Raw genomic sequence first — 13,895 nt, 5'->3', positions numbered from 1 at the left:
ACCCTCGAGACCGACCTCTTGGGAACCAACTTCGCCCTGGGGGAAGTCACCACGAAGTCCACTCCTCTCTTTCTCTTCAGCGTAGGAGAGACAGCCGCTGGTTTGTTACCCTGGCCGGCGAGTGCTGGTTTCATAACCCTCATTAACGCCCGTGCCAGCGGACCAAACCATGTCTGCTGCTCCAAGGACACAGAGTCCGAAATCCTCGCTAAGGTGAAAGGGATCGGGCGATCCTTTGGAGTGGACATGACGGTACCTGCCTGAAAAGAAGGTGGGGAAGAATGCTGTACTGACCTGTCTTCGTCCTGCACTACCAACCTGTGCTTGGATGGAGGTGATCCCGAGTGCCGTCTAGGAGCACGCGTCCCTGCTGCTACCACCGGCTGTGGAATTCGCCGCGAACTATGGTCGCGCGAGGGCGAACGGTCGCGCGAAGGCGCATGGTCGCGCGGGGGCACAGGTGAGCGGTCGCGCGGGCGAGCGGTCGCGCGGGCGAGCGGTCGCGCGGGCGAGCGGTCGCGCAGGCGAGCGATCGCGCGGGCGCGCAGGCGAGTGGGCGTGACGGTGGGCAGGTAAATGAACACGTGTCCGAGGCGACGAACGCAAGCGATGGCGCGACGGCGAGGGATCGTGCTGCCGCGTAGGTGAAGACGATCGCTGGCGATAATGACCGCGTGATGGTAAGCGATGGCGAGCAGCATCTGTAGGTGAATGATCGCGTGCTAGGGTGCGATGGTGATCAGCATCCGCAAGAGGGCGAGCGTTCAGGGTTGTGCGATGAGGAGCAGCATGCGTAAGCGGGCGATCGTGCAGGGTTGTGCGATGGCGAGCAGCATGCGCAGGTGAATGATCGCGTGAAAGGGTGCGATGGTGATCAGCATCCGCAGGAGGGCGATCGTTCAGGGTTGTGCGATGAGGAGCAGCATGCGTAAGCGGGCGATCGTGCAGGGTTGTGCGATGGCGAGCAGCATGCGCAGGTGAATGATCGCGTGAAAGGGTGCGATGGTGATCAGCATCCGCAGGAGGGCGATCGTTCAGGGTTGTGCGATGAGGAGCAGCATGCGTAAGCGGGCGATCGTGCAGGGTTGTGCGATGGCGAGCAGCATGCGCAGGTGAATGATCGCGTGAAAGGGTGCGATGGTGATCAGCATCCGCAGGAGGGCGATCGTTCAGGGTTGTGCGATGAGGAGCAGCATGCGTAAGCGGGCGATCGTGCAGGGTTGTGCGATGGCGAGCAGCATGCGCAGGTGAATGCAGGGTCGTGCGATCAGCATCCGCAATTGAGGGTTGCGCGATGGCGATCAGCATCCGCAGTTGAGGGTCGCGCGATGGCTATCAGCATCCGCAGTTGAGGGTCGTGCGATGGCGATCAGCATGCGCAGGTGAGCCAGTAGCTGGCGAACCATGTTCCTTCAGAAGTGTTGGAGAACGTTGGAGTGCCAGCTGTAACACACGTGGGCGATCCGGAGATCGCTGATGATCGCTGGCGAGCTGATGATCGCTGGCGAGCAGCTGATGATCGCTGACGAGCAGAAGGCTACGCGTGGAAGCCTGCGCAAAGAAGAAGAGTCCTTGACCCCGACCTGAACTGAAGTTCTAGATCGCGAGGGCGAACGTGGGCGCACAGGGCACGTAACAGGAACCTCAGGGAAGATCATCTTGAAAGCGCTGACGAACAGGAGAGCGCTGATGAGCAGAAGGGCGCGCAGGGAAACCCTGACACGCAAGGGAAGAACCCCCGTGGGGGCAACCCTTTGCCCCGAAGGGATCGTTGTCCGCCGGGAGACTGATGTCCGTCGGAAGACCGCTGTCCGTCGGGCAGACCGTTGTCCGTCGGGAAGACCGTTGCCCTTCGGAAGACGAGATCAGACTGCTGTCCATCTGCACCAAGGCGGAAGATCGAGAAAAAGGAGTTGTAGGCTGCAAACGGAGATCCAAAAGGGCGCCTCAAGCACCCTTATAGGGAGATGAGAGGCCCTTACGACGAGGCGGACGGAGGGCCTTACGGCGAGGGAGGCCAACAGCAACAGAAGAAACCTCCGAAGAGGAGTCTCTATGAGTGTACTCTCTCGCGAACGAAAGAGAAACACTTCGTGGAAGAGACTGGTCAGCCAGTGACCTAAAAGGAGCAATCCTCCGAAGAGGAGCTCCTGCAGTTGCCCAGCCCCTTGAGCGAAACTGCAGGTGCGACCGCTCAGCACCAAGAGCATAGTCGCACGAAAAAAAGGCAAGAGAAGAACCCCCCAAAAGGGGAAAAACTCAAGCCTGGACAGGAAAAACTTCCCTCGGAAGGAAAGTTATCCGCCCAAGGAGGCAAGCCTCCTGACTGTTCTAAAATGAACTGGAGAGCTGTCCGTCGACACGGGAGTACTACCAGTAGAAGGAGACACGCCCCTGACGAAAATACAAGGGGGGAGGCAGCAACAGCCGAATCCCCAGGACTCAACCAGACAGCTCACACCGTTGCTATATTACAGAAACGAACTAGATCGGTAACTGTAAAGAAATAAAACAAATAATATTAGTACACATTCATTCCCCCGGGAAGGCTCCGAAGAGGAATCCCGAGGGAAAGGAACAAGAATTACACAACAGGCACGTGCCCTCACAACCACTTACACTCGTGGAAGGAGAGCTGTAACCAAAACAGAATTATAACAATTGTAATTATGTAACTATGTAATTATGTAATTTAAAAATGAATGAACACTAAAGAAAGAACGAAAACCCCGAAAGGAATCGTTCTACAAGCTGAAAAACAAAAAACAACTACAATTAGATTCATAACTAATTGATACAAACGTACAGCGTAGCAACCCCCCACACGGAAAGGAAGCTAGGCTACAAGGGCGTAGTAACACGTAGTAAAAGGGTGAACGACCTCAAGAGAGAGAGAGAGAGAGAGAAAGACATAAGTCAAACTCGATCGCCACCCATAAAATACGCCGTGGTGGCCTAACTGCCGAGGCCTCCACGTAGATATCGTACACTACACACACACATCTGAAAAGGAAACTTACTTATTTCTATACTCAAATATATATACAAACATGAAAACATGTTTACATATATATTGAGTAAAAGAAAAGTAAGCGATTAAGTAAAGACAAAACAGACAATGGCTGCCAAGCGAGGACCAAGACAGAGACGTCTGTCACAGTCCGAGCCAAAAGTTAAAGTTAAAGTTAAAGTGAGTATTCACCTGTGTGTGAGGGGGAGGAGGGGTAGCTAGCTACCACTCCCCTACCCCCCCGCTAACTAGCGCGGGGGTAATACACCCTCGTTAAATTATAATGGCTCGCCATTTCAGCTACGCTAAAAGTAATAACCCTTTGTAAATAGCGTGGTTTGTATTTCGGTTACGGAACAAATGACAATTCTAATAGGCTGAAGAACTTTACACAGGGATACAAATAAAGAGTTTAATAGAGGGTTGATGACCTGTGTAACAATAGTGAGTGAGTGGAAACTCACACTGACTTTATCTAGGCAAGTATAAAGAGTGGGTCGACACTAAAGGATACTGAGATCCATACATGACCCAAAATTGGCTGGTGTTAAGCACGCTACCATAAAAGTATTCAAAAGAGAGGTTGTCTATTGGAAACAGTTAACCCACCTGTGCTCAGGAGAGCCAAGGCACTGAGGTGTGTGTGCAGCCATGCCTGAGTGTTTGTTGAGAAAGGTGCTATTCACTAACAAAGGGATTCTTGTGAGAAGCATGCTTCTTAATTACGGCAGCACATCCGTCCCAGAAGGGGGCGTGAAGGACATTCTAACATTAAGCATGTCTCTTCCCTCGGTGGGAAGATCCCGGTAAGGAAAGCTCGCATGAATCCATGGGATGGTTCCTATGGTCAACGGATTTTGGCCATAATCCTTAGCGATCACACTTGACCGCATGCCGGCCTCATACTTCTTGATTATCACAAGCTTTGTTTCTATCGTAAGCATCATCCTCTTATTTCCCTAGACATCAGCAAAACACTTGGGACCCATGGTTAATACACAAACGTAATATCGCAACACGATACAGTATGCTGTAATGGTCACGAAAGCAAAATCACAAACACTAAATTGATGTGTTCGATACTGCTGGCCGAGGAACGCCAATGCAGAGATGTACGATGGGATATATTACAGTACATGCTGACCAATAGCAGAGGAGGATCTTATAGCGATAACTAGCATCAGAGTAGGGATATAACCTGGGAGCGCGGGAGGATGATGGCGAGTTTACAGGTTGGTGGCTCGCAAATTTTGAAATTAGTCTCAGCGGCTGGGTGAATCTCTTACCGTACCTTGTTTTGTATCAAGAAATTTTTTTTTTATTATGGGACGGGAAAATCTTTGCATCTCGTTTCGCATCATAAAAATAACGTGAGCCAAAATATTTGTATCAAGAGGTATCACTGTACGTTAAAAGCTGTTCGATTAAAAGATTTTTCCTTAACCATTCTTCATGATGGACTGCAACCCAGTTGCATAGCCAGATCTGAAGTATCCTCAAAAATTAAATGGCGAGTGAAATTTACAGTGCTATAAAATAGAAATACTTTATCATACTAAGTTAGCTAAGACAATCCAGTTTTGCTACTATAGCACGAAAAACATATAATCCTGATTGCCTCAGGAAACTAAATTCAGGTAGCTGAGAGATGTTTTGGTTATTTAGAATGAGTAAAACTGAAGGATACACACCATGGCTTTGTTCTGTGATCTTACATAAAATACAGTTATTACAGTACTACAGTATTTATGATGTTTAACGTGCAGTTACAACATACCCTGCAACTCCCTGGACATCCATCCATTTCAAAGAACGGTTGACATCATCTGGTGTGAGTCTGCGTCTCTTGCTGTGTCTTAAAAACTGACCACATACCTAATATGTAAACACAAAGAGAATAGCATGAAATAACTAAATGTTAAAAAATTACAATGTTGCAATTGTCCAAGCTAAATCCAATGAAAAAAATTATGAAAATCTAGCAGCACTGTAGTACATAAGTAAATTTCTTTTCCATTGATATATAATATTAAATTTTTTTTAAAACTTGTAACACTTCAAAAATAAAAAGAAAAAACTGGTAGTTACAGGATGTAAATTACATCATATGGAGCTCAAGGGAGTATAACTAGTGGACGTTAATTACTGAACACCCGATGGTACTCAAAAACTTACAGTAATATTATTACAACAAAATCACCACAATGCCATTTAAAATTTCTATTAAATATCTTATAATACTCAAAATAATATTTTTTAGGTTATAAATACTAAGTAACAACCAAGATTACTTGGCATAAAATACAAATTGAAAAAATCCAAGAAAATTCATATGGCCACTTCACACACAACATGACTACAATACATACATTCAAAGACTGACGTAACCTGTAGGTAGCATCAGCTGCTATTGCCCTGGCAACCTCCTGGGAGAGATCAACTATCCCCACACTCTCCCCCCAGGTAATGATGCTTTCCACAGCAATCTGAGCACATCGTTTGTCATCATTCTGTAGGATATCAAAAAGCATGTAGGTCTGAAAGTAGTGAATAAGACAATAAATATGATTTATTACTCCTTCTATCATATATTCCTATTTATATTAAACATGCAGATTTAATTATACTTCACTGAATTTCTATAATACACTTCTCATAAAATGTACAATTCTTATCCTGCCCTGCTGCTTTCATTTTTCCAACTTGATTCTCCACCTTTTAGGTAATTATGTATATACAGTTCTGAATTAATTTGTTTCTTACCCATCATTCTGTATCTATTATTTCCATCCGAACCTTAATATGCTGAATTTCAGAATATATAAATAACTGACCCCTCATCACAAGACCTCTCTATACTTAAGTACACTATCTGTCATCAAGTACATATAGGTTAGGTAGGGAGACTTACCTAAGTACTACTACATGGCAACCAAGGGGTGCTAGTCGGCAAGTCGTTAACGAGACAAAATTGCATAGGATGAAGCAGTATATACAAATGAGTCTGCTCAGTTGAGTATTTCTCTCTATTCCTCATACCAATCTCAAGCCTTCTTTGTATTTGCTTTTAAACTTTTTAATTAATTTTCATATTGCTGATAAACAATTATTTGTGCTACTTGTTTCTTACTCAACTAGAGATCTTTATATTGAGCAGCTTTTGTGAATGCTATGTACCGATCCATGGGTAATTTCTGTGATAATGTGAGCAACTTTTGTTATACCTGCACTTTATCCCCAATCTTCTCAATTATTTCAGTCACTCACATGGTGTTTACATTGCTTCAGAAGCTCAGTTTATCAATGTTTACCCTTAAAATTTTATAAAAACTCTCACATTTTCTTTTCTTAAGATAGATACATGCCTCTAGCAAAGTAATGAGACACTAGCAGTAAATGGTAAAAAGCAAAGCGTGTGTTTTTGTTCTTCAGTATTTTTGTAACATTCGTGATTGTCAGCATATCCCCTTCTAGATTGATAAATTTTATTGCATTTAAAGCTACCTTCCTCTGAACTCATCATTATTCCTGCACAGTGATAGCAATGTTTTAAACAACCATTGAGTGGAGTACTCTTGCGCCAAAGTTTCTCTTAGGGAAAGTATCTTTCTAATTCATGTATTAATGAAACATGCTTTTAGTTCAAGGAAAAAATCAAAAGAAAACCACACTACTTGTTTATTTTGTTAGTGATAAGCCTTGATTAGTTTCATTAGTTAATCTCAGGAGGCCAAGGAGTCTTAACTTGTAGGCCATAAGTCTGACATACCTGACCAGTTGCTTACCCTAACCAGATTTCCATAGTAGGGTCTGGCAGCCATAGTGTCTCATTCTGTAAGTGTTCTGAATATTCACAGCACCTTGGAGAGTCTAAATCCTCTTGTAGAGCCTCAATTTCCTAATATATTTTAGATCCTTCTGTTGCTAAACCTTTGCATTCCCCCATTCCTAGCTGCTCCTTTAGACATCTAGATTGTGAGGAAAAAGACTGAGTTGGTAGTTTGGATCCTTTTATCCCTATCTTAGTAACGTTAGTGCTTTTAAGCCACGTCATTTTTCATTTGTGGATGGCATTCCATATCATATAATTCTCTAAGCTGTTTAATGCTGGTAATGTTTCAACTAGCGCTGATCGGTTGAGTCATATTTTGGATGGCAGTGTATTTCATTCCCTTGCAAGCTCAACCCATTGCTCACCATGGGTTTATGTTACTTGGGTAAATGTTAACACTTTTAATTTTATTACCGTTACACGATAGCAAGTTGGCTAGGGCACCAATCACCTATTGGGATACTACCTCTAGAGAGTTATTGGGTCCTTTGACTGGCCAGACAGTACTACATTGGATCCCTCTCTCTGGTTTCGGCTCATTTTTCTTTACCTACATATACACCGAATAGTCTGGACTATTCTTTCAACATTCTCTTCTGTCCTCATACACTTGACAACACTTAGATTACCAAACACTCCTTCTTCACTCAAGAGGTTAACTACTTCACTATAATTGTTCAGTGGCTACTTTCCTTTTAGTAAGAGTAGAAGACACTCCTTAGCTATGGTAAGCAGCTCTTCTAGGAGAAGGACACTCCAAAATCAAACCATTGTTCTCTAATCTTGGATTGTGCCACAACCTTTGTACCATGGTCTTTCTTGGGGTTGAGTTCTCTTGCTTGAGGGTACACTCGGGCACACTTTTCTATCTTATTTCTCTTCCTCTTAGTTTAAGTTTTTATAGTCTATCAATGGAAGATTTATTTTCATGTTGTTACTGTTCTTAATATCTTTTTTATTGTTCATTATTTCTCTTGTAGTTTATTTCCTTTATTTCCTTTCCTCACATAGTTATTTTCTCTGGTGGAGCCATTGGGCTTAGAGCATCCTGCTTTTCCAACTAGGGTTGTAGCTTAGCAAGTAATAATAATAATAATAATAATATGAAGGAGAACAAAGATTATAGTGGGTTATTCAGTGAAGTAATATCATAAATTTTAAAAGTAATATGACAAATTTGGAAATAATTTGTATTTTTCCTAACGATACAAATCTGTAGCTATTTAATAGGGATTATCTTTCAGCGAAGCTGGAAGACTAGTCATTAAGACTTTGCTGTTGGTGACTGCGTAACTAGTGCAGTTCCTATCCATGCAAAGTCGGCTCGCGAGGTAGTCCATACCATACATGAAACAAGAGTGGAAGTAGCAGCAGAAGCAGCAATCTGGTCCTTGAGGTACATGGCATATAAGCCATTCTGTAGTAGGAACGGAGTGTAGGTGAAGAACGTATGTTCATGAGGGATAAACGTCCACGAACGTGCCGGATTCGATGAAGAAACCTGGGTACGTGAATGAAGTTTCCTTGAAGTTCGCAGTAGGGGATGAAAACATCGGGAACCGAAGAAATTTTGTTTGTGAAAAACAAACAAAACCCTAAAGGCGAGATGGGTATTAAGCACCTAGGTTAGCCCTTGTGCATTACCCCAATCGTCGATATTGTGCCGGGTTAGGTTCAAAGAGAGCAATCTGTGTTAAACTCCTTCAACTCTATGTGGGAGGGCTACCGAAGAGAGGTGAGAAGACTATCTACGTTTTCTAGATGAGAGACTATCGGGAAGCCCATACAGTACTTCAATGAAGTGAGGGTCTTCGACAGAACGGATTGTTCCGGAAGTGTCTTTACCCCGGAAGGCAGAGTATCCAGGGCTAAACCGTTAGATGCTGGTTCTAACTGCAACCTAGAGGAGACCTGACTAGTGATGATCCTGAGCAGCTTAGAGATGATCACGGGCCGGTGAACAGCGAGCGGCAAGCAAGCAAATGGCGAGCTGGGGCTGGAGATTGTCTAGCTTTTCAATAGGCGATTGGCGAGCTGGCAAATTGGAGATCTAGCGAATCGGCGAACTGGCAATCGATGATTAGCGAGCTGGCAATTGGTTAGTTAGCAATAGACGAGCTTCAAATAGAAGAGCTGATGAACGGCGAGTTGGCGAATGGTTTATCTGTAAGCTGTCAATTGGTGAACTGGCAAAAGGCAATCTGAAACAATGATTGGCGAGCTCGTGATTGACAATTGGGAGCTGGAGAACAGCAGTATGGTCTGACGATCAGCAAGCTGAAGACCAGTTATCGGCGAAAGGAGAGCAAGTAATCGGCGAACGAAGAGTTGGAATTCAGCTAGCTGATGACCAGCAAACTGAAGATCAGTGATTGTCAGGGATCATTAAGTTGACGATCTGAAAATCGGCGATCGGCAAGTTGGAGTTCAGCAAACAGAAGATTGGCAATCGTCGAGTTGACGAGCTGGCGATCGGCAATCGGCGAACTGGAAATGGGCGATCAGTGAGCTGGCAATTAGCGAACTGAAAACAGGTGATGACAAGCTGACGATTGGCGAGAAGCAGGAGTCTAAAGGGTGACACAAGCTTGCTGGAGCGAAGAGTCTTGCTGGAGAGACAAGAAAGCAGGGAGAGAGGAATTTAGACTAGACGAGACGAGATGAGTGCTGTTCCAAAGATGAAGAGCGGGAAAAGGATGAAGATTATCCCCGTCGAAGGAATCCCCAGAAGGGAAGACCAAAACAGGTGAAGATAGTCCCCCCGCAACGGGAAAGGCTATCAACATCTACTGCCGCTGTTGGCAATTCTACTCGCAAGCAGGAAGATTGCGAAACAGTGGCTGGTGGAGGGACTTCCTTGGAAGGGAAAGTTCCAACTTCTGGAGGCGAACCTCCAGGAGGCACTCTCTGCCTCCCTTCAACGAGTTCTATCTCAAATCGAAGATCAACATTGAGTGTTGCCTGAGAAAGAAGCTGAAGTTCATTCTCTGGTTTCCCACAAAGAGGTTATCTGAAGAACGAACGTCAGAGCGAAGGATGGGAATGGACAAATCTCATTCCCGAAGGGGATATCTAAACAGGTGAAGGGTGACTACCCCCCCCGACGGAAAAGGCTACCAAAATCTGCTACGGCCGTCACCTATTCTCCCCGCAACCAGGAAGATTGCCGAACAGCAGCTGGTGATGGGACTCTCCTTCAGAAGGGAAAGTTCCATCACCTGAAGGCATACCTCTGGGTAGCCCTCTTTGCTTCCCTTCAATATGCTCTACCTCAAATTTAAGGTCAACATAAAGTGTTACCTGATAAACGAAGCTGAAGCTTGTTTCTGGGTTCCCCGAAGAACGAACGTCAGCACAAAGGACAGAAATGGACAAATCCAATTTCTGCTAGAGGAATCCCCCGAAGGGAAACCGAAACAGGTGAAGGAAAATTCTCGCGGACGGGAAAGGCTACCAACATCTACTGCTGTTGTCGGCAATTCTCCCTGCAAACAAGAAGATTGCCAAACAGTAGCTGGTGGTGGGACCCTCCCTCGGAAGGGAAAGTTCCAACACCTGGAGGGGAACCTTCGGGCAGCACTCTCTGCTTACCTTCAACAAGCTCTACCCCAAATTGAAGGTCGACATAAAGTGTTGCCTGAGAAACGAAGCCGAAGCTTGTTTCTGTGTTCCCCCAGAGTTAACAGCAAAACTCCCAGGATTTCCGACCAGTGTTTCTATGTTCCCCAGAGTTAACAGCAGAACTCCCAGGATTTCCGACCAGCCACTGCTGCGGAGGTCTGGGACTGCAGCAGGCGCAGGCAAAGCTGAAGGCTGACAGGAACATCTGACTTCGCACTCCTACGTTGGCTGCTTGCGCTGAGGGGAGTGGTATCCCTTGAGAGGTGCAGTAATCCGAAACACCGTCAGCGAAGAAGAACAAGACTGAAGTCCAACTCTGGGCAAGCCGCAAGAGGTCTTCCCTACGGGTTGCTGCACTAGGAGAAGCGGGAGAGGCTACCAGCCTATGGTAGACCGACATCAAAGGGGAAGAGACCGAAGAGAAGGTTTCTCCGCCCTTGAGAACACCGCACACGCTGACACACAAAACTAGAAAAGAAAAAACAAAAAAAGCATTAAATGGCTGTCAAATGACGGCGAGAATGAGAGCGGACACGTCCGACTACCATCCGAGCCTAGAGCAAAAGTGGGCTCAAGCACAGGTGTGTGAGAGGGGGGGTAGCAAGCTACCCTCCCCTACCCCCGCTAACTAGCAGTGTGGGTAGTAAACCCACGTTAAAAATTAATGGCTTGTCATTTCAGCTACGCCGAAAGTAATACCCCTATTGAATAGCATGGTTTGTATTCCAGTTACGGAACAACTGGCTTTTTGGCTGTACCTGGAGATTCCCCTTTATGTATGTTAGCACATAGAAGAGGAAACCCTAACACCTCGCTAACAATGCTATACATAGTCTGCGGCCTATGCAACCTGTGTGCTGAGATACTAACAATCTGACTGTCAAGGTAAGGCTGGCGAACGGCGAGTCCGAGTAGTCAATAGGACAGGCAAGGGTCGTCAACCAGGGGGAAAACAGAGAAACTTATGAAACTCGTCAGGGTGACAATACCACGATCCTTCTAAAGGGATACTTCGTCAGAAGTCGACGACTAGTCTATCGGCCGACTCTTTGCCAAAGACGAAAGAGCGTGTCTGAGGCAACACGGAAGACCATGAACTCAGCGAGCTCGTCAATGACAATCCCCCGCAGGGAAGACTGCTCAGCAGGAAGGACTCTGAAGAAGAGTCTTTGTGGGTGGTCTCTCAGAAATGAGAGAGGTGATCATCAGCAGAAGAGACAACAAATATGATGAAGGGAAGTTCTCCTCGGAAGGGAGAAACAGCCCAACACCTAGTGAGGAAAACTCTCCCTCGGAAGGGAAAGTAGGCCAACCCCTTGAGGCGGACCTCCAAGCAGCGGTCTTTGCTTCGCTTCAACAAGCATTGTTCAAGATAAAGGTCTGCACTGAGCGCTACCTGATAAAACATAGCTGATCAGAAGCTGCCACAAGCTCCAGAGAACAGGAAAATGACGGCACAAGGACAGCAGAATCCAAAGGAACGAACGGCCCCGCTCTTCTATGTCAGCTGTATTAGCCGAACGAAAAAAAAAAAAAAATCCAAGAAAAACTCCCATGGGAGGAGCACCTAATCCTTGAAAGGGAAATGTGTCCCCCGAGAGAACAGACCCAAATTAAGGACTCCACATTCCTTGCTGGCCTACACCAAGGGGAGAAGGAGAGCAGCAGCATAAAACTGTAACAAAACAACCATGTACAGTACTAATTCAGCTTAATTAATGAAAAAACTATCCAGGAGCGCAACCTAGCCCATGAGCGTGAAAGGTATTCCTCCACAGAGCAACTGCCGACTGCCCACATGACGAGGGAGAGCGGCGAGAAAGAGCAAAACCGAAGTCAAGCTCTGTGAAGGCCGCAGGCAGATTCCTCCAAGAACATGTAGGGAAGGTGACGTAAACATTAGAACGGAGAAGTAGTATCCAGTCATGAAGAATCCCCCATGGCGAAGGTCAACTCACTCGGAAGGACACTCGCCCGGGAAAGATCGTAAGGGAAGGTTCTGTCCTAGAGAACCTGCCGCACAACATTGACACACAATGAAAAAAAAGCTTAAAATATATATCAAAACATTAAGAATGTTTTCATATATATATATAAAAAAAAAAAAACATAAGTTGAAAAGACAGATTATTAGTGGCAATCCAAAAGGGGAGGAGGAAGAGCGGTAACAAATGTTCTCCCTTCAAACCAAAAGTAAAGTGGGATACAGTAACAGGTGCGTGAGTGACAGTAGTCCCCACTCCCCAATCCCGCTAACAAACAGGATGGGTGGTTAACCCTCGCTAAATTCTAATGGCTTGTCCTTTCAGCTTCGCCGATAGCGAAGATTTGTATTCCAGTTACAGGACAAATGGTATTTGAAAGAATACATATGCTTTACAAAATCACTGAACAAGAAGCAGAGGTACCGGCAGGCTTTTCACATATGTGCCCAAGCCAACATGAGATCAGGCACTGGAATATGTAAAACTGCAAAACAGTTGTGCAAACTATATTAAAAAAAAACAATGGGGGGTATATGTAGGATAGCGGCCACCTGTATGCATTATTATGGCTAACTTTGAATACGGCAGCATAAGGGGGGTCGCAAGGGGGAGTTAGCCCCCTGTTAAGTATGTAGGTAAGGACATGGCTTGTAGGTTAGGTTAGGGGGGAAAGTTTAGGGCCATTTTTAATCAATGCATGAGGAACTGGCCACTGATATGCAAAGGCTCCAACAATGGTTTATATAACATAAAAGCATTCCATGACTAATGATGCTCCTGGGCAAGTTAGGTTAGACGGAGATGGGCAGCAACAAGATTAGGTGGGTGGCTGTAATCATAGGTGGAGGGACAGTGAGGTTATGTGGGGAAGTGGTGAGATTAGATTGGGGGCAGGCAATGAGGTTAGTGCCCCGTATGCTACCATAGAATAGGTCGTGTAAGGGTGTCATTGAGGGTTTTGTTAGGATGTAAATTACTTCTGTTGAAATAAGCAATATCTATCTTCTTTTCTATAAAACAGCATATGTAAATTTTATCGTTTTACCCTCTGAAGGACATGTGATATCAACAAACAATGTAAGCAAACGTTGTTCCGCCGTACTCTAGATTAGTAATGCTTAGGGATCTATCCATGCCACCAAAGGCTAAAAGGTCATCTCTATAAAGTACCCTAGATTGTGACAACTGACAACTTAAGGATTTTTATTAATGCACTGCCTGAAACCAAGTCTAATTTACAATTTATAACCAGATAAAAACAGATCACAAAAATTATACACACCAAAATACTTACGCGGTTTTCATTGCGGTCGACCATTGCCGTAACATTCTCTTCAAACAACAACAAACATAGACACTGTGACATGAAGATCGTCGTTTCAATCGTTTGGACAGTCTGTTTAGATATTGTATTCAGTCTAAAAAATTCATAAACTATAAAAAACTG

At 45.2% G+C, this 13,895-nt stretch overlaps 1 protein-coding gene across 4 annotated transcripts in view; it reads right to left on the bottom strand.

Moving 5' to 3' along the window:
• The window catches only part of LOC137632459 (TAF6-like RNA polymerase II p300/CBP-associated factor-associated factor 65 kDa subunit 6L), a 59,998-nt gene extending 46,103 nt beyond the window's left edge, over positions 1-13,895 (bottom strand). Inside the window, exons 1-3 of one of the 4 annotated variants that reach the window (XM_068364393.1) lie at positions 13,743-13,895; positions 5,380-5,520; positions 4,788-4,885 (exon numbers count right to left, since the gene is read on the bottom strand). In XM_068364393.1, the coding sequence (XP_068220494.1) occupies positions 4,788-4,885; positions 5,380-5,520; positions 13,743-13,814 (311 nt within the window). In that variant the 5' untranslated portion in view covers positions 13,815-13,895. Of the gene's footprint in view, positions 1-4,787; positions 4,886-5,379; positions 5,548-13,730 lie in introns of all 4 variants that reach the window. The other 3 variants (XM_068364391.1, XM_068364390.1, XM_068364392.1) reach the window with 3 other exon arrangements.

Source organism: Palaemon carinicauda, chromosome 41, assembly GCF_036898095.1.
Source record: "Palaemon carinicauda isolate YSFRI2023 chromosome 41, ASM3689809v2, whole genome shotgun sequence".
Classification (NCBI taxonomy): Eukaryota; Metazoa; Arthropoda; class Malacostraca; order Decapoda; family Palaemonidae; genus Palaemon; species Palaemon carinicauda.
This window is presented reverse-complemented; position numbering and strand designations above follow the sequence as displayed.